The sequence below is a fragment of the Narcine bancroftii genome, chromosome 5, assembly GCF_036971445.1.
Source record: "Narcine bancroftii isolate sNarBan1 chromosome 5, sNarBan1.hap1, whole genome shotgun sequence".
Taxonomy (NCBI): Eukaryota; Metazoa; Chordata; class Chondrichthyes; order Torpediniformes; family Narcinidae; genus Narcine; species Narcine bancroftii.
The window spans coordinates 4,503,087-4,530,132 of NC_091473.1; the positions used below are offsets into that span (position 1 = coordinate 4,503,087).

A 27,046-nucleotide genomic window follows, 5' to 3' on the forward strand; every position below is an offset into this window, starting at 1 on the left:
AGTTTTGGTCTCCTTGTACTAGATGTCCATCACCTTCACTGGGGGAGGGGAGGAAGGGCATTTTGTGAGGACTCTGCAAGCTGGATATATTCGTGAAGAGGTAGACCTCACGTTTTGAGTAGAGTCTGCATTACCATGTTAGCCATTTAACCCCAACTCTATTCAAATATCAAGCAAAGTAGTGACTAATATAATTCCACTGGTTTTGAAGTAAAACATGACAGTCTGCAGACACCGTGGTTGAAGTAAAAATGCAATTCTGGAGAAACTCAGCTGATCAAAAATTGGATCAAATTGAATCTTTGCTAATTCAAGTACATTCTTCGAGCTGCTGGGTTTCTCCAGCATTATGTTTCCACTGGCGTTGATCTGGTTTCCACCTTTTTTGAAACTTCCATCCTCTCAGTTCGTCCTTGTGTGGAAAGACCCAAGTTTAGAAAGTTAGCGTAGTGGCTGGCAGAACACTATTGCAGCGACGGTGATCCAGGTTTGAATTCGACGCGGTCTGTAAGGAGTTTGTATGTTCTCCTCGTGCCCATGTGGGTTTCCTCAGGGGGCTCCAGTTTCCTACCACCTTCCAAAAGAAAAATACTGGATTTGTAGGTTAATTGGTGTAATTGGGTAGCATGGGCTCGCAGGCCAGAAGTGCCTGTTCCTGTGCTGTATCTCGAAAATAAAAATTAAAACTGCTGAAGTCGATCTCATCTCACTGGCCATCTCATGCCTTATATATTAAAACTAGAACTAATTGTCAGCAAGGTTGTGGGAAATCGACAGATAGTGGAAGTAGCAACATTCTAATTGATTACAAAATGAAAGACTTGTTCTGGTCAAGATCGGCTGTGGTTCTGCTTTGAATCAAATTGGAAATCTCAAGCGGAGGAGATGCACCAAGAAATAGTAATGAAGATGAATATCTGTCGGGTGTCACGGAAAGGATTACACATTATATATTGTCATCCTTTATCTGTGCTGGAACATGATACCCAAATAAACAAGCTGCTGTCAAACAAAAAATAATTCTTTGTGTTTATTTTAAGACAACGTATAAAAATGTACGGACACAAACTAAATAGCTTAATACATTTTGGCTTATATCAAAAAAATATAAAACAAGTAAGCAAAGATTCAGTGTTCATTTTGTTTATTCTATACATAACTAATAGTGTCCTTGCAAATAATTGGTTTCCTACTCCTGCTTTTCATCAAAGCAATGAATTTATCAAAGTCTGTTGATGCTTCTTGCGTCTGGGGCAGGCTAGAGTGAGAACGATGGAGATAAGAGAACTTTGGCATGTAATTAGCCAAATTTGTCGGACAAGAGAGTCTCTTTGATAGCATGTGTGCATGGCTGTTGTCCCTGCTGATGTGGTGCTTCGGATCTGCACTCTTTGACCTGTCGGACCTGGAGATGTTGGCCAATTTGCGCCTGATGTTCCCGGGGAAGTTCAGGATGAACTCGTGAGGCTTCCCCAGCCATCTGCTGGGGTGCTCCTTCCCCCTTGGTTCTGCCGCCTCGTCCATCTCCTCCGGTAGATCCATCCAGTTTTCCACCAGGTCAGCAAAGCAGTTGTCTCCCAGTACCAAGGGCTGCCTGTTCCTGCTCTGGGAAAGCAGATTCACTGTCCAGTCGTTTGGATCTGCATAATCAAAAATCTTCCAAGAGGGCTGTTCTGAATAAACATCAGAGGTAGACTTTGGTCTTATTTTCTTGTTTGGCCCAAGGCCAATCTTGTTTCGTAAAATCCCAACTGGGGGAAGTCTGTTCTCCCTCAGGCATGGCGAGCTTCCAACACGCGCTGCCTTTGTCAACGTAGGTCCAGATGCCTCTGAATAACCCGAGTCGAACTCCAAGCTTCTTTCACTGGAGTGCGACGCAAAGACAGAGGGGCTACCTTCCCCCTCACTCCTGGGAGATGCCAGGCAGCACGCAGAGTCATATGTGTCCGACTCGGAGATGTCTGAGGTGAAACTGTGGGAGGTCCTGTCCATGGGAAGAGGCAGGGGTCTCTGCTCCTCTTCTCCCTTCTGGCTCAGGCTGCCGATGTTGTGAATCTGCTTCAGATCGTGCAGAGCCTGCATCATGCACTGCATTTGATCTCGAAGACAAGCCCCCGCCTCCTTCATGTTTATCTGTGGAAAGGAAAAGAAACTATTTATTGAAGTGTTTGTTATTGGCAAAACGAGAATCACTTTCCCAGATCTAAGCTTTGCTGGAACATTTTGCTCATTCTGAACCCGGTAGTGATCTGACTTCCAGAACCATTGAGTGCTTCTGGTGACACTAACCTCACAGAACCACTGCCAGATCCATAATTCAGACCAGTGCTTCTCAACCATTTTCTTCCCACTTACATCCCACTTTAAGCCATCCCTGCGCCATCGGTGCTCTGTGATTAGTAAGGGATGGCTTAAGGTGGGAATGTGGGTGGAAAGAAAAAGTTTGAAAACCCCTGTTTTAATCGTCCCTCATTGACTCGTTCTGTGCACAGTTTTATAACTCCAAAGGAAATGGGCCAATGACAATTTTTCTCTATCAGAATTTTTCAGTAACTATTGAGTCTAGAGCAGTGATTCTCAACCTTCCCTTCCCACTCACATCCCACCTTAAGCCATCCCTTACTAATCACAGAGCACTAATGGCACAGGGATGACTTAAAGTGGGATGTGAGTGGGAAGATAAAGGTTGAGGACCACTGATTTAGACTCTGCAACCATGAAGGGCAGTGACAACAGCCCAGGGTGCAGCTGGTGGTATCAGGCCTGAAGCATTGGTCACCCTTTACTTCCTGTGGGTGCTGCATAACCTGCTGAGTTTCTCCACCACGTCTGGGTATTGCACAGTGTTTTCATATACCTCCTGCTTTTTCTTCTCCTGGTGGTGCTCAGAGTTTGGAAAGAGTTATTGGAGCAGCTTAGGCCTTCAACCACACTACATTGAAGAGTAAAAATGTAAAAGGAAAGGGTTTTGATATATTAAATGAACTCAGCCTCTGGATGTCTATATGCCTCTGTGTGCAGATAGTTGTGTAACCTGTTAACATAATACATTGATTCGCATATACGAATACCTTTCATCTGTTCTAACTCTAGTTATCCATGGTATGTACATGTCCATCTTTACGTCCAATACCAAGGATGGGGGCAGTGTAGAACTCTGTCCCACAAAGCATTTGTTTGATTAATGAGATTTCTGTTAGAGATGTGGATCTAAAAGGGTAAGCCAGAGAGATAGTGAAGTTGGGACAGATCCTGTGACGGAATGACTGGGTGATCAAACTTGAGGAAGAATGGCCAGTTTTGACTCTGTTCACCCAGGTTATTGCATGAAACTTTGCTAAGAGAACCATTCAAGTCCACTGATACAGTTAATAATCACCATTCCCATTCCCATACTGATGCTAGGATAACATTTTGACCTCCAGTTGCTCATATATATATATATATATAAATAGAACACTACAGGATGGAAACAAGCTCCTTCGGACCTTCTAGTCTTTGCCAAACCATTTTTCTGTCTAATCCCACCGACCTGTGCCTGGTCCATAGCCCTCTGCATTCACCACCTCAGCTGGAAGCTCGTTCCACACTCCTACCACTCTGTGTGAAGAAGTTCCCCATAAACTTTTCCCCTTTCACCCATAACCAATGTCCTCTTGTTCGTATCTCATTTACTCTGCCATCGGTCCTCTGCGATGAGTAAGGGATGGCTTAAGGTAGGATGTGGGTGGGGAGGGAAGGTTGAGAACCACTGCTCTGGACTCCATTGTTACTGAAATATTTTGCTTGAGAAAAATTGTCTTTGGCCCATTTCCTTTGGAGTTCTGAAACCGTGCACATAACGAGTCAATTATGTACGATTAAACAAGAAGCTTTTAAACTTTTTCTTTCCACCCACATCCCACCTTAAGCAATCCCTTATTGATCACAGAGCACAGATGGCATAGGGATTACTTAAGGTGGGATGTGAGTGGAAAGAAAAAGTTTGATAACCACTGCTCTAACTCATACATGTACCTGTCCAAAAGTTTTTGTTGACATTTTAATTGAACATTCCTCTACCACCTCCTCTGGCAGCTTGTTCCACATACTTACCACCTTCTGTGTGAAACACTTGCCACTCCGATCATCTTTAAATTTTTCCCCTCTCATTTTAGACTCTCCTGCCCTGGGGATAAAAGATTATGATTATATCTAAGTCCCTCAATTATATTGGCTTCCCTCCGGTTACACCTCAGCCTCTTTTGCTCGACCCAGCCTCTCTGATCTCTTGTTAGAAATCAAGCCCACATCCCCAGGAATCTTTTCTGTGTGCTCTCTACCTTAATCACATCCTTCCTGTGGCATGACAGCCAGAACTGCACACAATGCTCCAGCGTTTCTCTGCCAGAGAGGAAACCTGATAAAAGTTTATCAAATTAAGAAAGTTTCTGAAATTACAATAGGGTAGATGGTCAACTTTTTTCACAACAGTATCAAATAATAAAGGGCAGAGATTGAAGGTGAGAGGTGGGGCAAGTTTAGAGGAGATGTGCAGGGCAAGTTTATTTTTGCACAGAGGAATGGGTTATGCAGTAGCGGTGGAAGAAGTTTCCAGTGTTTAAGAGGCTTCAAGATAGACACATGAACATGGAGGGATACAGATGATATGCAAGCAGAAGAGATTTGGTTTAATCTGGTGCAGAGGAGCCTATTCATATGTTTCACTGTTCTGTGTTAAGTGGCCTAACCAACATGTTGTATAGAAGAGATGGAGGGAATTGGAACTGTCCTACATTCATTGAAGCATCTAGAAACTCTGGCCTTGCGATGGCTTCCTCCAAACCATCGTTCCAAGCAGAGGAATCTCAGGTGTTATTGGTTGTCTTGGCTGGAGAAGTGACTAACAGGCTCCCTCTGGTGACCCTGGAGGTCACTGCACCGTGATGGGTCCCCAGCCCATCTCAGTCGTGGCTCGCTTTACTGACCCCAGAATGGCCAAACCGCACTCCTTACTCGTAAGCCGCACAAACTGATGCCCCACCAATATCCCAGGCAAGAAACAGGCACCAACGGGAAGGTATATATAAAGAAAGCAGCCGTCTACCAACAATTAACGTGCGCCAGCGTTTGCCTTCTCCGACCACTGATGGAACAGTGGTCTTCTACCCACTCACAGACCACTTTAAGCCACCCCCCTGACTAATCACAGCGCGCCCATGGCACAGGGATTACTTTTTTTTAGTTTTCACACTATAAACCACACTGACCAAGATACATATAGACATTTTTTTCTCTTGAATATATACAGTGTCATTTTCTCCCCCTCCCCAATTATTTGAAGTTCAATCTATAAGATACATTAAACCCGTTAAACAATGTTGTCACTTAATAAAATAAACAAGAAATTTTACTGAGTCAGTTCTTTTCATTATCTTCTGCTGTCACTTTAGGTGGTGGAAGTCCACGGTAGGATTTCTCTATTGTGTTTCATGTATGGCTCGGCACAGGGATTACTTAAGGTGGGATGTGAGTGAAAAGAAAAAGTTTGAACACCACTGTTCAAACATTGCAGGGAGTTGAAGGCAAGCTCGGGAGGGAAAGGCATCTCTTGGGGGGGGTCCTGGGCTCCTTCTCCAAGTAAACATCGCCCTCCTTGCTTTTGATTAGTAAGAGAAAGCTCAAGGCGCTCCTTCCACTGAAACATTCCAGCGTCTGCAGCATTAAAACGGCGGGCAGGTAGGAACTTGTAAACCGCGCCGGCGAGGCACCTGGACACTCACCTGCCTTCACAAAGGGGGAAGCCTCTGCATTCTTTCCCCCAGCCCCGCTTCAAAGCTGCTGATGTGAACGGGCTCTGTATTAAAAACCCCGGCTGTCCGGCCGATGTCAGGGTTCCTCGGATGCCGTGAATACATCCGACTATTTCCCGAGCACGTCTGCCCCGAGGTTTCCATACACGTCCCAGATTCTCGGAAGGCCAACTATTTTAGTGGTGGGCTCAAGTTTGGGAACTGACGGGACGGACTCGGAGCTCCCGAGTGACAGTCACCCCGGCCAGTCTGAAACCTTGCACCCACTCTACAGAAACCCCCCTTTCAAACATCAACTCTCCCCACCCCGTCACTGGGCATTCGGGAGGGGTGGTGGGGGGAGTCCACACGAGAAATTAGACGTCTCCCGAACTCACCATTTCTTTCCGGAGATGGCAAATGAAATCATCCAGCTTGGTGTCCTGCATTGCCGTGGCGCCCACCCCCCACCCCTGCCGACCAGTTACATTTGGGGTGCGATACTTGCTCGGCTCCGCTCCTCTCTCCCCTCCCCTCTGTCTCAGTTTTATTTTAAAGCCCGGGCACGCTCTCGCCTCCACTCCGGCAGGAACCTCCCTCGTCAAACCCACCCTGTTTCGAAAGCAGCAAATCAGGACGCAGGTCCGCCCTCTGGAGGGAAATATCAGGCTCTCTGTCACCTTCCCCCAGAATACATCAACGTGGAAAAGCTGACACCGCGCCAAGTGTCAACCCAGGGCCCTCAAAACATGCACGTGCGGATCCCAAGCACTTTCTTCTGAAGTTTATTAAACCGTGCAAATGAAGCGCGCTAAACCCTTCCGGAGCGGGCGCGGGAATCGTCGCACTGTTGCAACAAACGCCTTGTTGCAAGCCCGACGCGGGCGGGCAGGGCTTCGCGTGAGACAGGGCTGCAGATGCGGGGGCGATACCCAAACGTGGTCGGAAAACTCCGTTAAGGAAGGGAATCGGGCTGGAGGTTGGGAATGAGAAGGGGTCATCTGTATCCCCCCCCCCCCCCCCGTATACCCCTAACGGATCAGGGGTAGTAGGGCGGGGTGAGGGGGGAGAGAAAGAAGTGATGGGGACAAAGAAGGGTGTCTCTCTGATAGGAGAAGCTGGAGGGAGGGAGAGCAAGGGGGAGGAAACGTGGAGGTCGGACTTGACGCCGTCTGGCTGGAGTCTGGGGATTCCCGAGCGCTTATCCTCCGACGTGCAGAGATGAGTCTGGGGAAGCGCGCCGTGTCTGGTCCTCATGCAGTGCCTGGTCAGCCTGGAGGGGGTTTCAATGGAAGATTCCGGGTGAAGTCCCCGATGCTGGTCGCTTTGCCTCCCGAGCTCTGGGAAAAGCCCAGGGAGCTTTCCAAAACAAAACTTTCTGCAACGCTTCCAGATCAAGGGGCGCGCCGAGGAGTGGAGCTGAGGGCGCCTGAGCATGGGGTGCGAGGGGGTAATTGTGTGTGTGTGGGGGGGGGGGGTATTAGACCACCCCCAGCTTTGTTCATCGAAGTGGCAAAATATCCTTTCAATCTGCAATGTATATTTAATATGTTCTCCGTATTCATCGCCAATATTTTTATTGATCAACGAGGATTTTAATTGTTGAATATAAGGTATCTTTGCTTTGAGGTTTGCCTGGAAGTTTCCTCTCGCTTCGTCTGACTGCAGGTTTCCAACATTGAACCTCTTTCTGGGGGCTTTACTGTTCCTGGGCTTTGGCTTGAAGTGAAGGTTGAGCTTGCAGCGAACCAGCCGGTGGTCAGTGTGGCATTCCGCGCTAGGCATGACCCTGGTGTGGAGCACATCTTGTTTGTCACTTTCTCGCACCAGGATGTAGTCCAGGAGGTGCCAGTGTTTGGATCGGGGATGCATCCAGGTGGTCTTCAGGCGGTCCCTCTGCTGAAAAAGGGTGTTTGTAATGACAAGTCGCTGTTCTGTGCAGAGCTCCAACAGGAGGCGCCTCACGGACCCGTCCCCTGAAACCCTCTGGGATCAGTTGAAGACTACCATACTGCAATCCACTGAAGAGGTACTGGGCTTCTCCTCCAGGAAAAACAAGGACTGGTTTGACGAAAACAGCCAGGAAATCCAGGAGCTGCTGGCAAAGAAGCGAGCTGCCCACCAGGCTCACCTTACAAAGCCGTCCTGTCCAGAGAAGAAACGAGCCTTCCGTCGCGCATGCAGCCATCTTCAGCGCAAACTCCGGGAGATCCAAAATGAGTGGTGGACTAGCCTCGCCAAACGAACACAGCTCAGCGCGGACATTGGCGACTTCAGGGGTTTCTACGAGGCTCTAAAGGCTGTGTACGGCCCCTCACCCCAAGTCCAAAGCCCGCTGCGCAGCTCAGACGGCAAAGTCCTCCTCAGCGACAAGATCTCCATCCTCAACCGATGGTCAGAACACTTCCAATCTCTTTTCAGTGCCAACCGCTCAGTCCAAGATTCCGCCCTGCTCCAGCTCCCTCAACAGCCCCTAAGGCTAGAGCTGGATGAGGTTCCCACCCTGGATGAGACATATAAGGCAATCGAACAACTGAAAAGTGGCAAAGCAGCAGGTGTGGATGGAATCCCCCCAGAAGTCTGGAAGGCTGGCGGCAAAACTCTGCATGCCAAACTGCATGAGTTTTTCAAGCTTTGTTGACACCAAGGTAAACTGCCTCAGGATCTTTGTGATGCCACCATCATCACCCTGTACAAAAACAAAGGCGAGAAATCAGACTGCTCAAACTACAGGGGAATCACGTTGCTCTCCATTGCAGGCAAAATCTTCGCTAGGATTCTACTAAATAGAATAATACCTAGTGTCGCCGAGAATATTCTCCCAGAATCACAGTGCGGCTTTCGCGCAAACAGAGGAACCACTGACATGGTCTTTGCCCTCAGACAGCTCCAAGAAAAGTGCAGAGAACAAAACAAAGGACTCTACATCACCTTTGTTGACCTCACCAAAGCCTTCGACACTGTGAGCAGGAAAGGGCTTTGGCAAATACTAGAGCGCATCGGATGTCCCCCAAAGTTCCTCAACATGATTATCCAACTGCACGAAAACCAACAAGGTCGGGTCAGATACAGCAATGAGCTCTCTGAACCCTTCTCCATTAACAATGGCGTGAAGCAAGGCTGTGTTCTCGCACCAACCCTCTTTTCAATCTTCTTCAGCATGATGCTGAACCAAGCCATGAAAGACCCCAACAATGAAGACGCTGTTTACATCCGGTACCGCACGGATGGCAGTCTCTTCAATCTGAGGCGCCTGCAAGCTCACACCAAGACACAAGAGAAACTTGTCCGTGAACTACTCTTTGCAGATGATGCCGCTTTAGTTGCCCATTCAGAGCCAGCTCTTCAGCGCTTGACGTCCTGCTTTGCGGAAACTGCCAAAATGTTTGGCCTGGAAGTCAGCCTGAAGAAAACTGAGGTCCTCCATCAGCCAGCTCCCCACCATGACTACCAGCCCCCCCACATCTCCATCGGGCACACAAAACTCAAAACGGTCAACCAGTTTACCTATCTCGGCTGCACCATTTCATCAGATGCAAGGATCGACAATGAGATAGACAACAGACTCGCCAAGGCAAATAGCGCCTTTGGAATACTACACAAAAGAGTCTGGAAAAACAACCAACTGAAAAACCTCACAAAGATGAGCGTATACAGAGCCGTTGTCATACCCACACTCCTGTTCGGCTCCGAATCATGGGTCCTCTACCGGCATCACCTATGGCTCCTAGAACGCTTCCACCAGCGTTGTCTCCGCTCCATCCTCAACATCCATTGGAGCGCTTACACCCCTAACGTCGAAGTACTCGAGATGGCAGAGGTCGACAGCATCGAGTCCACGCTGCTGAAGATCCAGCTGCGCTGGATGGGTCACGTCTCCAGAATGGAGGACCATCGCCTTCCCAAGATCGTGTTATATGGCGAGCTCTCCACTGGCCACCGTGACAGAGGTGCACCAAAGAAAAGGTACAAGGACTGCCTAAAGAAATCTCTTGGTGCCTGCCGCATTGACCACCGGCAGTGGGCTGATAACGCCTCAAACCGTGCATCTTGGCGCCTCACAGTTGGGCGGGCAGCAACCTCCTTTGAAGAAGACCGCAGAGCCCACCTCACTGACAAAAGGCAAAGGAGGAAAAACCCAACACCCAACCCCAACCCACCAATTTTCCCTTGCAACCGCTGCAATCGTGTCTGCCTGTCCCGCATCGGACTTGTCAGCCACAAACGAGCCTGCAGCTGACGTGGACTTTTTACCCCCTCCATAAATCTTCGTCCGCGAAGCCAAGCCAAAGAAAGAAAAAGAATAAGGTATCTATTACATGTCACAAATGGAGCCTACTTTGTCACAACTGTGGGAAATCTGTCTTTTTTGCAAATTGTCCCAGGCGAGCAAACTCATGTACAAACAAGGGGAGGGGAGGAAAGTTTGGGGGAGACGTCAGGGGTAAGGTTTTTTTTGTGACGCAGAGAGTGGTGGGTGCCTGGAATACAATTGATGATGGAAGCTGGAACAATAGGGCCATTTAAGGATTGTTGCGCAGGTACTAGAGCAGTGGTTCTCAACCTTTTTCTTTCCACTCACATCCCACTTTATTGGTGCTCTGTGATTAGTAAGGGATTGCTTAAGGTGGAATGTGGGTGGAAAGAAAAAGTTTGAAAACCACTTTTTAATCGTACCTCATTGACTCGTTATGTGCACGGTTTCAGAACTCCAAAGGAAATGGGCCAATGACAATTTTTCTCAAGCAAAATATTTCAGTAACAATTGGGTCTAGAGCAGTGATTCTCAACCTTTCCTTCCCACCCACATCCCACCTTAAGCAATCCCTTATGAATCACAGAGCACCGATGGCATAGGGATTACTTAAAGTGGGATGTGAGTGAAAAGTAAAAGGTTGAGAATGACTGGACTAGATGGTTATGGGTGTGAGGTAGGGAAAGTTTTGTTTGTAGAGTAGGTTTGTAAAGGTCAGCACAACACTTTGGTCCGAAGAGCTGTCAGGTTCTCTGTTCTATCTTCTAAGTTTTACTGTGCAAAGAGTTTACTCTTAGGACTATTGCAAATATAAGTGTCTGCTATATAAGGCAACCTGTTGACCAAGCTTGTTGATCGGCTTAAATCTTTCTTCTCAATGCATAGTCTGCTCCAACGCTGAACTCTGTCACTTTCAGATCTCTCACTCCAAGGAGGGATGGTCAGTGTGCAGGAAGGGCCAATTGGGTTGTTGAACATGACAGGAGTCTACATAGCCTTCTGAGGCAGTTGGATTGAAAACACTGGACAGTGAAGCTTTTTCGTCCTGAACATTTTTGGGTGTGTTTTATAGATTTTGGGCTGCTGGTCATGAAAAGCATCTTAAAAAATTTCCTATCATATACTGTTTTTCAGATTTTAAAAAATTTTTAGACATACAGCTTGGTAACACACCTTTTCTGCCCATGAACCTGTGCCACCCAATGTATACCCAATTAACCTACACCCCCTGTATGTTTTGAACAGTGGGAGGAAACTGGAGACCCTGGGGAAAACAAATGCAGACATGGGGAGAATGTACCAACTCCTGACAGACAGCGTGGGATTTGAAACCCCATCCTGATTGCTGGCATTGTAAAGGTGTTGTGCTAACTGCTACACCAACTGTGCCCCCCATGATATAACCTATTTTTGTGATTTCCTGTCATATTTTGTCAACTAGTATATTGCCCACAAAGTGAGCCATTTTGGTCAGTGCAAGCTTGCCTGGGCATCCACTCAATGCAGGTGCATGCAAATGTTGTGTTAGGCCTGGGCAGGCTTAGTCAGGATAAATGTAGACAGGCTTTAAAAGCAGCTCACATGTACAGATGCTGTTCATTACATTGATATTGATTGCATGTTGATGCACATGTTCTTCAGGCAATAGCACAGTGAGTGTACTTAACAAAGCATTTATTGCCTTCAAGAAGATTCAAAACAGCAGAAATGTCTCATTAATGACACAACAGCTGCAATACATCCTATTACATTCTGTCGAGCGTACATTTAAGGCTCAAAGACACAGCATGGCTATAATCTCTACTTCGGTTGTCAAATTGGTGGCCAAGACAAACCATGGAATCCTCACTTTGTTGTGCAACGTGTGCAGTCAACCTGAGAGCTTGGCTCAGCACCATTATGCAATGAAACATGTTAAAGTCAACCAAAGTTAATGTTTTTCCAACTTCAGCAAATGTGAAATTAACTTTGTGTTCATCTTGAAGTTGTTGATCGTAATCCCCAATTTTCTTTCAGGAAGCAATTCTTTAAAAAAATAGTGTTGTCCAGTGAAATCTATTAATTATCGGATGAAAATTAAGCGAGATGTACCAATTTGAATGTAGAGAGATAACATTTTACAAGCTATCACATCTCACCCCCTAAAATGCAACAGTGATGGATGTAAAAGAAGTGTAGACACTCAATCTTCAGAGTATTTATTTAAAATGATACCAGTTCACTCGAAGCACAACTGGTAAGGACCTTTAATTTCCAGCACCCTGTCTGGTCTCCAAACCCACATACAATGATTCACAAATCTTTCTTTCACTTCCCAAAATCCCAAAAGTACTGTCTGATTTAAAGTTCCCCTTTTGAATATGTTTCATTTAAGGAACTTGAAACTAGAAGTTGGGTCATGACTGGTAAGGGATTCGATACACAAGACTAAGGATAAATAGGGCCCATTTGGGCTCTAAAATGATTCTGTTCATGGATAGAAGTATTTGAGTGAGCAAAAGACAACTGTGAGAGGTAACAGTGGAAATAAGAATAAAGAGGGTAGGAATGTCTTGCAGACAAAGCAAGGTTATACTAAAGATAATTTTGAAATAATGGTTGTTACTGATCTAGTGACATCGATCATGTGTCAAGTTTATTGTCACATGTTTCAGATTTATTGTCAGAATATTTACATGAGATTCTTTATCCTGCAGGCCAGACAGAATTACGACTAATTGGTAGTGCATAAAAATAAACTGTACACAGTGTAAACATGTACACAAATAAAGAACTGTAAACAGGTAGCGAATGTAAACAAATTGACTGTGCAATACAGAGAGAACAAAAAGAAAATCAATCAAGTGCACAAGTAAGGTTCCTTAAATTAGTCTCTGATTGAGTTTGTTGTTGAGGAGTCTGATGGTGGAGGGGTAGCAGCTGTTCCTGAACCTGGTGGTGTGAGTCTTGTGGCACCTACACCTCTTTTCTGATGGCAGCGGCAAGAACAGAGCATGTGCTGGGTGGTGTGTGGATCCTTGATGATTGCTTCTGCTCTCTGACGGCAGCATTCCCTGTAGATGTACCCAGTACTGGGCTGTGTCCACTACCTTTTGGAGGGCCGTACACTCAAGGGTATTGGTGTTTCCATACCAGACCGTGATGCACCTGGTGACCATACTTTCAACCACACCTCTGTGGAATTTGCTAAGGTTTCTGGTGTCATACCAAACCTCCATAAACTTCTGAGGAAGTAGAGGCGCTGACGTGCTTTCTTCATGATGCCTTTGGTGTGTGGGGCCCAGGAAAGATCCTCTGAGATAATGACTCCCAAGAACTTAATCAAGATGCAGTGATAGAAGTTGTTTTGCTAGCAAACTAGTAGACATTTCAATCATAGTACAAGCAAGGCACAGTGCAAAGGTGCAGAGTTACACAGAGAGATTAATTGGTGTAGAGCAAAGGTGACATAATTTTATATTTTGAGGTAAATCCATGTATCCATCCAAATGTATTTTAAATATTGTAATTGTACAAGAACATGATATGGGGAAACTAATTAAAATCCCACTGGACAGCTGGCAAATTTAAATTCAATTAATTGAATAAAATCTGGAGTTAAAATGTAGATGGTCAAAAGGTGGTCAAAGAGCTACTCTTTAAGGTGGGCTAAAAGGAAGTGAGGAAGAGGTGCATAATTAGATTTAGAAAGAATATCAGGAGATGTAATTGTGACATTTACAGGAATTAGATTCACAGGATTGCTTTTGTATATGTGGGGATTTTTAGTCTCTGTAAAATACATATTGTATGTCAAAATATATTAGTCTATCTCAAAGCAATGCACATGGGTGAATAGAATAAATATGAAGCAGGATTGTAGGGTGTGATATCATTGCACTAGGTACATAAAAGTTATGTCTTCCTCTTGGTACTTGTATAACATAGAACAGAACCTAATAACCTACTCTAACAGCTGCCAAGAATTTCTCTACTTCATAACCCTCAATGTTTCTCAGTTCCAATAGTCTCTTAAAAGATCCTACGGTTCTTGTCTCCACTACAGTGGCTAGCAGCGCATTCCAGGCGTTTGTGACCACTTATGTTTTCAATATAAATCCCTGAGGTTTGCTGAAGGTATTTACCTAATGGCTGAAGATAAAAAGATAACAAGGGATCTAACAGCAAGGTTCTGGGGGGAAAACCTATGTCGATAGGGGGAGAACGCACAAACTCCTTACAGACAGTGCGGGATTCGAACTCTGGCCACGGTCGCTGGTGCTGTAACTGCTACGCCAACCATGCCACCCTAATATTCTAAAAAATACTTAAGGAAATGATGAAAGGAGACAGAGAGGAGGAGGAAAATGAGATCTGGTGAAAATGTTGCGGACTGGGGCCGCAACATCTCGTTACCTGTTAGTCTCAGCTCTTGGCAGTACCGAATTTAACTGCATTGGACCCTTGAACAAAATGTTTGCTGGCCTAACTAACTCATGCCCTTACAAGGCAGAGCAAGCTTAAGCACGCACTGTAAGAATTGACAATTAATTTTCTTATTTCAGCTACTTTTGTTTCCTTTTTAGTTCGTTATCAGTGTGAGACGATTAGAGATACCTTTTATTCAGTTCTTCAAAAGGGCATGCTTAGAGCTATAGAAGTTAAAACCATTTGGCCCACACTGCCTGTTGTAATCTATATATTTAAAATGGAATCTGCTTAGATAAACAGTTACACTATAATCACTCCCTCCAGCCAGGAGGGGGTTTTAAAAATGTTGTTGATAAATCTTCCGTTCCCTTCCCTGTGGTGTCTCTGCCCATCCTATTCCCTAATCTGTCCGCAGTGAAAATAACTTTTAACTCCAACTTATTCATAAATTTAACTTTTTTCCATTGAATGGCAGCTCTTAAAGAGCTTGGATATATTCCCTGCTGACTTGAGGAGGAGGTGGAGTTTGCAGAGCTGAACTTGATGGGAACTTTGCCCTGACACCTCTCAAGACGGGAAGCCACGTGGATGAAGGAGAATGGCGCGTGTGGAGGTGAAGTGTTGCGACTTGATTGTTTTCATTTTGTCAGCTCAATCTCACGGAAAGACATATCCGCCCACTCTGGGTTGTTCAAGGGACATTTAATACTTTATTATTTGCAGTGTCACTGGCTTAGGAAGGGGTTGTACTTTCTGCCACTCCACTTCAAAAATTCACACTTTTAAAAGTGAAAGAGAAGCGCACCTCATGATCATCTGTGTTGAATGATTTCCTCATCAGCTGAAGTCTCATCAAGTATAAAAGTCACAACAAACTGTACGATGGAAGCACCATTAACCTGTATCATGAAATTGAATTCATAAAATTAATCCTGGTTAAAGTAGGCAAAAATAATCTGTACTTTTAATACATTAAATACTTAACACTAAATCTTGCCACAAACAATATGAAACAGAAGTGTTATTAAACCACATCGCACATTCTAATTTGTGTGTAGCGAGCTGCGGTTTCATTAAATTCATTTCAAATTAGCTTCAAAATAAACCTGTATTCTCCCCAATTCTAAAACTGAAGAAAAAAGTATTTCATTTTCTCCACAACAGTGGTTCTCAACCTTTTTCTTTCCATTCACATCCCACCTTAAGTCATCCCTGTGCCTTTGGTGCTCTGTGATTCGTAAGGGATGGCTTAAGGTGGGATGTGAGTGGGAAGGGAAGGTTGAGAATCACTGCTCTAGACCCAATTATTCTTGACATATTTTGCTTGAGAAAAATTGTCATTAGTCCATTTCCTTTGGAGTTATGAAACCGTGCACATAATGAGTCAATTAGGGACGATTAAAACAGTGGTTCTCAACCTTCCCTTCCCACTCACATCCCAACTTGAGCAATCCCTTACGAATCACAGAGCACCGATGGCATAAGGAATACTTAAAGTGGGATGTGAGTGGAAAGAAAAAGGTTGAGAATCACTGCTCTAAAAATTCAGACTGGATGTGAGAGTCCAGCGTGCTTTCTTTGCCCCCTGGTGTCAATTAAATGTTACTGCAGTTACAGCGCAGGGCATTTGGACTTTTGCCTCATTTTTTTTCAACCATCATTTTATCTTCAGTCCAGGAGTCACAAGGAGGAGTACCCGTTAAATCGTGTCACCTTACTTGAAGATTTACTTTATTTTGGGGCCTCTTTGTTATTTTTAATTGATATATTACTGTTTTTGTCATATTTATTGTTATTGGTTTGCTAAACCCTTTACTGACACCAAGTAAGTTAACACCTTTGTTATTTTTAACAGGCCAGGTGCTTATCTAGTGAAATGAAATATCATCAGAAAATACATCTCATTGTCTGAACAGGATGAAACTGTGATTTAATGAGATTAATGATCTGATCTCGTGTTTTCTCTTAAATTGCGATGTCCTATTGTTTTGGAATCTTCAGTCACTCCAAGATTGGTGTTTTCTCCTTTTGACAGTAATACACAAAATTTTATCTAATTCTGCTTCTTAAAAGATAGGAAGTAATGTGGTGATAAATGCCAATAGCCAGGGGTCACATTGCCATCTGGCTGAGTCATTGTCACCACAATGGACTGTTTCAGATTATTTACCACCTCACTTATTCTTTACCCCCCCACCCCCCACCCCTTCTCTCTTCACCCTGCCCGCACTCCCCTCCTGGAAACTTACACCACTTACAGTCTCTGTCTGAAACATCGTCTTTGGCTAGAAAACAATGTTTTAAGAAGGGTGCCCTGAACAGTCGGACAATTCTCAGCGGCCACATGGAGATCTTGTAGCCCAGCACTGACTTTGATCAGCCAGCAGCCACCCATAATATATTTATTTATCACATGACAGCGAGAAGGATTCTTCCACGAGCAGTCAAACAGGTCAGCTCTAATATTCACACAGATTTGTTAAGTGCAAATACAAGAGTTACAGTGCACAAGAGGTCCGTCTGAACAAAGCAAGGGCAATATGACAGCACTGTTGTGGGGTTCATTCAGAAGCCTGATGACTGCAGGGAAGAAAATGTCTTTAAGCCTGTGGCTGCGTATTTTCTCCCTATCCCTTGATGAGAGGAGGGAGAAGAGAGTGTGTCTGGGTGCAATGGTCCCTTTATATGTTGGATGTCTTTTCTAGAGAGTGGGAGATGTAGATGGAGGGGAGAAAATGATCACAATGCCTATTTATACTAATCGTATTTGCCTGCATTCGTTCTCTCTGTATTGCGCAGTCAATTTGCTTACATTTGCTATCTGTTTAAAGTTCTTTATTTGTTTACATATTTACACTGTGTACAATTTATTTTTTGCACTACCAATAAGTGGTAATTCTCTCTTTCCAAAAACCTATTAAATATTGTCATTGTAACTGCATCTACTACCTCCTCTGACATCTAGTTCTAGATAATTGCTACCCCCCACATAAAAAACTTATCCCTCAAACCTCCTTTGGTGTTGGAGAGTGTTCAACATCCGATGGAATTTAGGAGATGGGGGGGGGGGGGGGGGGTGGGAGGATCTCATTGAAATATTTTGAATGTTGAAAGGCATGGACAGAGTAGATGTAGAAAAGTTGTTCCCCACGGTGGGTGAGTCTAGAATAAGAGGGCACAACTTCAGGATTGAAGGGTGTCCAATTAGAACAGAGATGCGGAGGAATGTTTTCAGCCAGTGGGTGGTGGTAAATATGGGGAACTTGTTGCCACAGGCGGTTATGGTGTATTTAAGGCAGAGACTGATATGTTCTTGACTAGCCAGGGCATCAAAGGTTATGGGGAGAAGGCTGAGTGGGGAAGTAGATCAACTCAGGATTGAATGGTGGGGAAAACTCAATGGGCTGAATAACCTATTTCTGCTCCTATGTTTAAGTCTTATGGTCTTATTCGTCTCTCTCTTTCCTTAAGCTTGTGCCCTCTCATTCTAGACTCTCCCACCCTGGGATAAAAACTCTGATTACCTATCATATTTGAGGTCCTCATAACATTATAAAGCTCAATAATATAACTTCTCACCCTCCTACATGCCGGTGAGAATAAACCCAGCCTGTTTCGATCTTACATCCCTCATCAAGTCCCAAATAATGACATAAAATTCCCAAATTAATAACTAACTTGGTGAGGGGCTCAAGCCTAAAATGTCAGTTCTGTATTTTTATCTTTGCTATATAAAGGACATTGTGCTGCTTCATAATGATTTTGAAAATGGAGTAATTGAAGCCCACCTAATGCATACTTCTAGGTAAGTTTATATAACGCTACCTGTGGTAGTTTACCTTTCCATAAAAATTCTCTCACAGCTTTATTTAGATCCTAAAAAAATCCCTTTGAAAGAGAGCATGGTATGGATTGAAATAAATATTGAATACGGGGAAAAATATTCATCTTAATACTTCTTAATGAAGTTTATTAGTTGATTGATGCATTTGGACCAACCCCCAAGATGGACTAAGGTTGAGATGGCTTGTATTTCTGAAGTCGAAGTGCATCGATTTATATTTCGATGGAATGTAAATTTGTTGCGGGAATATAATATGCCAATATTAAAACATTTATTAAAGATATGGACAAAGGAAAATAAGATTGTAGGATCAAAAGTTAAATTGTCAGTCTTAACCCCCTTATAATAATCAGCTTATTCCTTTTTCAATATTTAATGATCATTTAAAGAGCTGGGATTTTAAGGGTATAAAGATGTTACAGGATTGTTTTGTAGAAGGACAGTTTCTTTCTTTTAATTAATTGAAAGAGCATTTTGTTATTGCTGAAAATTCTTTGTTTGTCTATTATCATCTTCAAGCTTTGGAGAAAGCTTTGATTTCTTCTATACCAGAAAAGGGTTATATTTCAGTTAAGCAATATGTGTTACAAGATAATATGGATAAACCAGAATGGGACAAGTCTAAGCTTAAATGGGAAAATGATTTAACTTTTGTTTTCCAGAAGATTATTGGGCAGATATGTGTCATGACAGGGTAACTAAATTGACAAATGTGCGGTATGGAATGGTTAATTATAATTTTTGACATCAGTTGTATTTAACTCCAGAGAAGTTGAAAAAATATGGTTTTAGTCATTCAGACTCTTGTTTTAGATGTGATGTGGCACTTTTTTACATGCTGTTTGGTCTTGTGTACAAGACCAATGTACAACCATTTTGGGAAGAAATTAGGTTAATTTTGGAAAAATTGTATGATATTAAGTTACCATTAGATCCATCCATTTTTTTAATGGTTTATATGGTTCCTTTAAAGGGTTTAGGGTTGGATAAATTTCAAATTGTATTTGTACGCTTAGCATTGTCTGTTGCTCGAAAATGTGTTGGGAAGATAATATAGTGATTCACATAATGCGATGGCATAATGAACTAAAAGCTTGTATTGTTATGGAAAAAATTACATATAATTTGCATGAGAATTATTCTTTTTTGTTAATAAGTGGTTACTATATTTGGAATATATACATTTAGATGTACTTTGATTTATTATATATTCTTAGTTTCTGTTTATATGTTTTTGGCTTTCCTTAAGAGAGCTGGCTGATGGGGTGGGAGGGTGGGTGGGGATTTAAATTTTTTAAATTATTCTTTTTTTATCTTATTTTTCTATTTTTTCTTACTGTTTTATTATATATACTTATATAAAATTGTCTTTATGGTATATATGATGTGTTATTACTAATGATTTTTTAAATAAATAGTTTTTTAAAAAAAATAAAGGACACTGTTTGACTTGCTGAGTTTCTCTAGCATTGTGTTTGTACTTCAACCACGGCATCTGCAGACTTTCGAGTTTTACTTCCCAAATAATTACAGGTTGGGTAGATATGGATGAAGAGAAAACCTGGTCCAAGATTTCCGCTGGTATGGATCTCCTTACTATCGATCTGCATATGCAGGAGGCTTCAGTAAGTAGAGCAATGCAGGAAGTAGAACACATAATCTCAGACTGGGTTGTGAGTTGAGGCAGAAAGAACACAGAACTTTACAATAATGATTCAACACATTAAGGATGCATAGAATTTTAACATTGATTTGAGTTTTCATATAAAGATATTATTGGTATTTAGTAACAATAGTAGATATGTCAAAATTGAGGTTTGCTACTTTTAATGTTCGAGGTTTAAACAGTCCAATCAAGCGTAAGCGAGTCTTGGCATATATTAAGAAAATGAAAACTGATGTTGCTTTTTTACAAGAAACACATTTGAATGTCAAAGAAAGTATGAAATTAAAGAGGGACTGGGTTGGGCATGTAAAACTGATTTGATTAAATGGAAAGATTTACCTATTAATTTATTGGGTAGGATAAATTCAATTAAGATGAATATTTTTCCTCGTATCCAATATTTGTTTCAATCTATTCTGTATTTACTTGATAATATTTTTTTTTCGAGATTTGAATAAAATGGTTAGGGAGTTTTTATGGAGGGGAAATTTTCGAGAGTAGCTTTGAATAAATTAACTTGGAAATATGAGTTAGGGGGATTACATTTACCACATTTTCAAAATTATTTTGAAGCAGCCCAATTTAAATTTATTAGTTCATTGATGGATTTGGAACGGCCTCCTAGTTGGGCCAAAATTGAGATGGCAAATATTTTTCTGAATTTTAAATATATCAATTTTTGTTTAGATGGAATATAAATTTGTTACAGCATCATAATGTGCCTATACTAAAACATTTAATGAATTTATGGATAAAGAAAAATAAAATGATAGGCTCTAGGGGTGAATTATCGGCTTTGACTCCATTGTATAATAATCAACTTATTTCTTTTTCAATACACAATCAAAGTTTATTGTATTGGAGATTTAAAGGTGTGGAAAACTTGGGAGATTGTTTTAAAGAGGGTAAATTTTTATCTTTTGATCAGATGAGGGACAGTTTTGGTATTGATAAGAATTCTTTGTTTCTTTATTATCAAATTCGATCTTTGGTAAAACATACGTTTGATAGAGATATGATTTTACCTGAAATGACTAAATTTGAGACTTTTCTTATGAAGGTACCAGAGAAGGGTTATATTTCATCTATGTATCAAATATTACAGGATGGTATGGATAAAAAGTGTTGGGATAGATCTAAAAGTAAATGGGAAGCGGATATTGGTTTTATTTTTTCTGAGGATGGTTGGTTAGATATCTGTTACGATAGTGTAACTAGATTGATAAATGCACGTTATGCAATGATTAACTATAATTTTTTACATCAATTATACTTAACACCTGAAAAATTTAAAAAGCATGGTTTTTATGAATCAGATTTGTGTTTTAGATGTGGTAATTCAGTTGGAACTTTTTTTCATGCTGTTTGGTCATGTATACATATACAATCTTTTTGGTAGAAAATTGAATTGTTTTTAGAATACCTGTATAAGATTAAAATACCTTTAGATCCGACAGTATTTTTATTGGGTAGTTTGCAAACTCTGAAAGGTTTGGGATTAGATAAATTTCAACTTGAGAAAACAGGCCTTTTGGCCCTTCTAATTTGTGCCAATCCATTATTCAGCCTAGTCCCACTGACCTGCACCCAGTCTACAGCCCTCCATACCTCTCCCATCCTTGTACCTGTCCAATTTTTTCTTAAATGTTAAAATGAGCCCGCATTCACCACTTCAGCTGGCAGCTCGTTCCACCCTCCCACCACTCTCTGAAGATCCCCCTCACTACAATCTGAAATTTAGTTTTCACCTGGGGAGAAACGATGCTGCCTCGCCTGACTGCTGCGTAATTTAAAGATGAGCTCTGGATTTGGTTGTCCAGACCACTGGATGTGACATCACTTGAGTTAGAATGGGTTGGGAGTGTCTGCTTTGCAGTTCATTTGGGCCTCACAGCCACATAGCAAAGGCTACAATGACCAATGATTCTACCTATCTGTTCCTTTCACGTGGTTGTACAAAAATCTGCAAAGAAGCTGACAGCAAAGCTTCTCTCCCAGAGGAACTCAATGCATTCTATGGCCGATTTGATGACAATAACAGTGAAGAACCACCCGTCTTCACTCCCACATCCCCTGATGATCCCATCCTGTCCATATCTGAGGATGATGCATGCGCTGCTTTCAGGAGAGTGAATCCGAGGAAAACATCTGGGCCTGGATGGAGAACCTGGTTGAGTATTAAAGACCTGTGCTGACCAACTTACCAAAGTATTTACAGATTTCTTCGATATCTCACTCCATCAAGGCATGGTTCCCACTTGTTTCAAACAGGTGTCAATCAAGAAGAGTTGGATTCTTGTTTTCGATGTGATCAGATGGCCAATACTTTTTTTGCATACTGTTTGGCTTTGTGATCGATTGCAACAGTTTTGGAAAGGTATTCAATCTGTTTTTAACAGTTTATATAATATCCATCTTGTGTTAGATCCCGATATATTTTTATTAGGGAACATGCAATCATTAATCGATTTAGGTTTAGAGGATTATCAGATTTCATTTATTTATTTAGCTTTAGTCGTGGCTAAGAAATGTATAGCACTTACTTGGAAAGATAGAAATATACTAACTTTAGATAAGTGGTATTTGGAAATGAAATTTTGTTTGACTATGGAAAGGATATCTTTTTCAATTCAGGATAAGATGTCTTTTTAGAAGTTAAAGTGGACTCCGTTTGCTAATTATATGCATTTAAGTTTGATTTAAATATATGTTTAAGTGTGATATTTTAGTATTGACATTTTTTTTGTGGTAGTTAGAATTTTTTTAGGTTAAGTTTTATCTCTTTTTTTTTGTAAGTGGGTATTTTTTTTTCATATATAATGTCAATTTTATTAACTCTTCACTCTTTATTTTGGGGGGAGGGTTGGACTAATTTTAAGTTAGACTATTAATATTGTGTTACAATTAACGGGGGGGTTATTTTGTGTAGTTTTCTGATGTAATATTGTAATCATACCTTTTTAAATTTTTTTTTCTATTTTTCTTTAAATGTAATTCTTTATTGTATTCATGTTATAAAACTTTTAAATGAAACGAAGAGTGCAGTAACCTGCCTTAATGACCATCGACCAGTAACACTTACATCAACAGTGAGGAAGTGTTTTGAAAGGCTGGGGATGAATCAGATCAGCTCCTGTCTGAGCAGTGACACGGGTCTATTCCAGTTCGCCTATCATTGAAACAGGTCTACAGTGGATGCAATTTCTCTGGCTCTACACAAAGCCCTGGAACACCTGGACAGTAAAGATGCTCTTTATTGACTACAGTTCGGCCTTTAACACCCATCATCCCCTCAAAACCGATCAGCAAACTCAAAGACACACCGCACTATGTAAATGAATCATAGATTTCCTCAACTCCAGACCACAATCAGTGAAGATTTGTAAGAACATCTCCTCCACAATCTCCATCAGTACTGGAGCACCACAGGGCTGTGTTCTTAGTCCTCTGCTCTACTCACTTTACACCTACGACTGTGTGACTCGGTATGACAATAACGCCATCTTCAAATTTGCCAACGATACCATGGTAGTGGGTTGTATAAAGGAAGGAGATGAGTCAGCAAATAGGAGGGGGATTGAACACTTGGCTGAATGGGGCACCAACAACAACCTCGCACTCAATGTCACCAAAACTAAGGAGCTGATTGTTGACTCCAGGAAAGGAAAACCAGAGATATACAATCCAGTGATCATTGGGGGATCAGAGGTGGAGAGGGTGAGCAAATTTAAGTTCTTGGGAGTCACAATCTTGGAGGATCTTTCCTGGACCCAACACACTAATGGCATCATGAAGAAAGCACGTCAGCACCTCTACTTCCTCAGGAGTTTGCGGAGGTTTGGTATAACACCAGAAACCCTGGCAAATTTCAATATAGGTGCATGGTCTGGGATGGTGCATGGTCTGGGATTGGGACACCAATACCCCTAACTGTAAAGCCCTCCAACTGGTAGTGGACAGAGCCCAGGACATCACAGGCAAAATTCTCCCCCACTATTGAGTACATCTACAGGGAATGCTGTCGTCAGAGAGCAGCAGCGATCCACACCACCTAGCATACGCTCTGTTCTCACTGCTGTCAGGTTCAGGAACAGCTGCTACCCCTCCATACTCCTCAACGACAAATTCAATCAGGGACTCATTTAAAGACTCTTTCTTGTGCACTTCATTGAATTTCTTTTTGTTCTCTCTGTATTGACCAGTCAGTTTGTCCACATTCATTATCTGTTAACAGATCTTTATTTGTTATCGTATTTTACACTGTACAGTTTATTTTTTGCACAACCAATTAATAATAATTCTGCTTCGCCCATAGGAAAAAAACAATCTCAGGGTTCCATATGATGTCATGAATGTACCTCTGACAATAAACCTGAAATCTGATATGTCCTGTTCCTGCCTCCAAGTATCTTCATACTTTTTAATAACAGCCAACCCATTTATGCATCAATCTTGTGACTCTTCTCTTCATCAAATCAAGGGGTTCCTTTGCTTCCTCTCGTGTTTCCTTAATCAAATCCAGGCAGAAAACTCCTGAAATTAAGACAAAGAACTAATTCACCCAGATCATCATCTTTCCCGACACTACCTTCACCCACACTTCACCATCTTCTTCCACCAGCCCCCAACCCTATCTTCATTGTGTTCAACTGTGACAGTCTATTTAGAAGTAGTTTGGGAGGAATTATTAGAGCAGTTTGGACACAAACATTTTAAAACACAGAATATTTGCAGGACTTTTGCAGAGTGCTTTTTGCTGAAAGAGCAACGAAGTTGCAGCATACAGCTGGCCTGGGAGAGCATGTGATTTTTGGATGGAGAGAGAACAGTTTTACTCTCAGAGAGGGAGGGTGTGAAAGAGAGAGAAAGGAGACAGAAATCAGTTCCAGAAGGACAAAGCCGGCAAACCTTCGGAAGACTGTCTGGTCAAAGGAGAAGACTGCCTGTCTGGAAGATGACCTGAAAGAAGGAGGATCATCTGAAGAACCCTGAAGGGGGCAAGTTTCATCAGCAAGACTGATTAAACAGGAATCAGGTGTGGATGTCCTGAAACTAAAGGAATCTCTCTCTGAAAACCAACAAGAACCCTCCTGAGTGCTAACCATTTGCCTGTTAAGCACCAAAGACTGGTGAACTTTGTTAATGCTAAATTCTGTGCACAGTAAAGAATTGCCTGCAACCAGTGACATTGAACTGTGATCCAAAGAACTTTTCTAAGCTTATATACACATTACATTCACCTGCACTTAGTATTAGAGGGGGAATTAAGTAGGTTAAGTAATAAGTTAAAGTTTAATTCTGTTTTCTTGTTCAAATATAATTAAAAACTACTTTTGTTTAAGTAACTCTGTGTTGTGGTGCATATCTATTGCTGCTGGCCTTTGGGGTCCTCTGGACTCCGTAACATCAACCATGCTCCCTGTTCAACACTAGGTGGCACTATGTATATAGAATGGAGACTAGTTTTCTATTTGAATTGAATTGTTTGTTGTCATGTGCACTGAGACCAGTGAGAAACATACTAAGTGCAGTCCGAGCACGTCAATATGTATGTGCTGTGCAAAAACTAAATGCATACTCAACTGAATATGGTGGGGTTTGTGAGATCAAAGGATCATCATTTCCTAATGAGAGGTCTGTTCAAGAGTCTGAGACTCTCTTCTTCCCCTTCCATCAGGCTTGAATACACGAACCACTGAATTTAAGGACATTTTCTTTCCTATTGTTATCAGACTCTGGGTGGCACGGTTGGCTTAGCGGTCAGCGCAACACCTTTACAGCGCCAGCGATTGGGAGTGGAGTTTGAATTCTGCACTGTCTGTAACGAGTTTGTATGTTCTCTCTGTGTCTGCGTGGGCTTTCCCTGGGAGCTCCAGTTTCCTCCCACCCTTCAAAATGTACTGGGAGTTTAGGTTAATTGGGTGTAAATTGGGTGGCATGGACTCGTGGGCTGAAATACCTGTTACCGTGCTGTATGTCTAAATTTAAATTTAAACACTTCTGGGTGTATTTTATGATTTTGGGCTGCTGATCACGAAAATCACCTTAAATTTTCCTGTCACGCTCCTTTTTCTTGTCATGTTTTAAGTCTTACTTCAAGCATCCAAAACCATGAAGTGCAACATGTCTTTGAAAATTCATGTTCTGCATTCGCACTTGGACTTCTTCCCTGTCGATGTTGGTGCGGTCAGTGACAAACATAAATGTTTAAATTTTTTTAAAGTGTAGACGTACAGCACGGTAACAGGCCATTTCGGCCCATGAGTCCGTGCCACCCAATTAACATTTCGCACAGTGGGAGAAAACTGGAGACTCTGGGGAAAGCTCCTTACAGTCAGTGTGGGATTGGAGCCCCAGTCCCAATTGCTGGCGCTGTAACGGCGATGAGCTAACCACTATGTCAACCATGCCACCCCCACTGGGACATTGCTACCATGTTATCAGGGCAACTGGAATCCATCAATGCTGCCTGACTATTGTTGGACACTGATGTGAGGGGCTTCAGATGCTGAGTGCCCATGAAAATCAGCGGCAAAACATGTTTAGATCAGTTGAACTGACACAATGTGTCAGCATCATATGCTAAATTCAATTTCCTACATGATACAACAAATCTGAAATTATATTTGTTTTCTGCTTGAAGTTGTCTATCATAATCCCCAGTATTTTTTTTTCAGGAAGCCAACCTTTTGAAGAGGTTTGTTGTGCAGAGGTGAGAGCGATAACCACGTATGGCCACATGATGTCGCTGTCTAGGGCATTGGCGCAGAGCGATCTGCAGCTGCGCGGCTCCTCCCCCCACCCCCCAGCGGCAGTTTCCCGCAGGCTGCGGGCGTCATCGTTGCTGTTGGCGTCTCTCTTCGCAACCAAAGCAGCGTCTCCACAATGTCGCACCAGACTGGAATACCCGGTAAGATCGGACAGATTCGGCGGCTGAATATTATGATCAATCTGACCACCGTTAACTTTGACGCGTCGCCGTTCCCCGGCACCTTCGGCCCCAGTTCGGTTGCTGGGGAAACCCGGCGTCTCACTCGGAGCGGCTGCGACCGGAAGTCCCGCCTTTCGAGCGCACGGATTGGCGAATCGGGAGTTTCGCC

General features: G+C 42.6%; 1 protein-coding gene across 4 annotated transcripts; it reads right to left on the reverse strand.

Moving 5' to 3' along the window:
- Positions 1–1,127: 1,127 nt before the first annotated feature.
- Positions 1,128–26,994, reverse strand: LOC138763044 (PAK4-inhibitor inka1-like). Of its 4 annotated transcripts, XM_069936587.1 has the most exons (4): positions 26,633–26,994; positions 24,305–24,479; positions 15,242–15,335; positions 1,128–2,133 (listed from the first exon to the last, which is right to left on the reverse strand). In XM_069936587.1, the coding sequence occupies exons 3-4, from the start codon at positions 15,287–15,289 to the stop codon at positions 1,150–1,152; spliced, it is 1,032 nt and encodes a 343-aa protein (XP_069792688.1). In that variant the 5' UTR covers positions 15,290–15,335; positions 24,305–24,479; positions 26,633–26,994; the 3' UTR covers positions 1,128–1,149. The 4 variants fall into 4 exon arrangements, with proteins under 4 accessions (XP_069792688.1, XP_069792690.1, XP_069792687.1 ...); XM_069936589.1 differs by lacking the exon at positions 24,305–24,479; XM_069936586.1 differs by lacking the exons at positions 15,242–15,335; positions 24,305–24,479; positions 26,633–26,994 and adding an exon at positions 6,170–6,316.
- Between the last annotated feature and the right edge of the window lie 52 nt (positions 26,995–27,046).

What these genes read in the sequence shown, in the direction of transcription:
- LOC138763044 (XM_069936586.1), bottom strand. Translation starts at nt 6,220, where the DNA reads ATGCAGGACACCAAGCTGGATGATTTCATTTGCCATCTCCGGAAAGAA. An exon ending in GCCATCTCCGGAAAGAAATG is followed by an intron (nt 2,134 to 6,169) that starts GTGAGTTCGGGA and finishes TCCTTTCCACAG; the next exon opens with ATAAACATGAAGGAGGCGGG.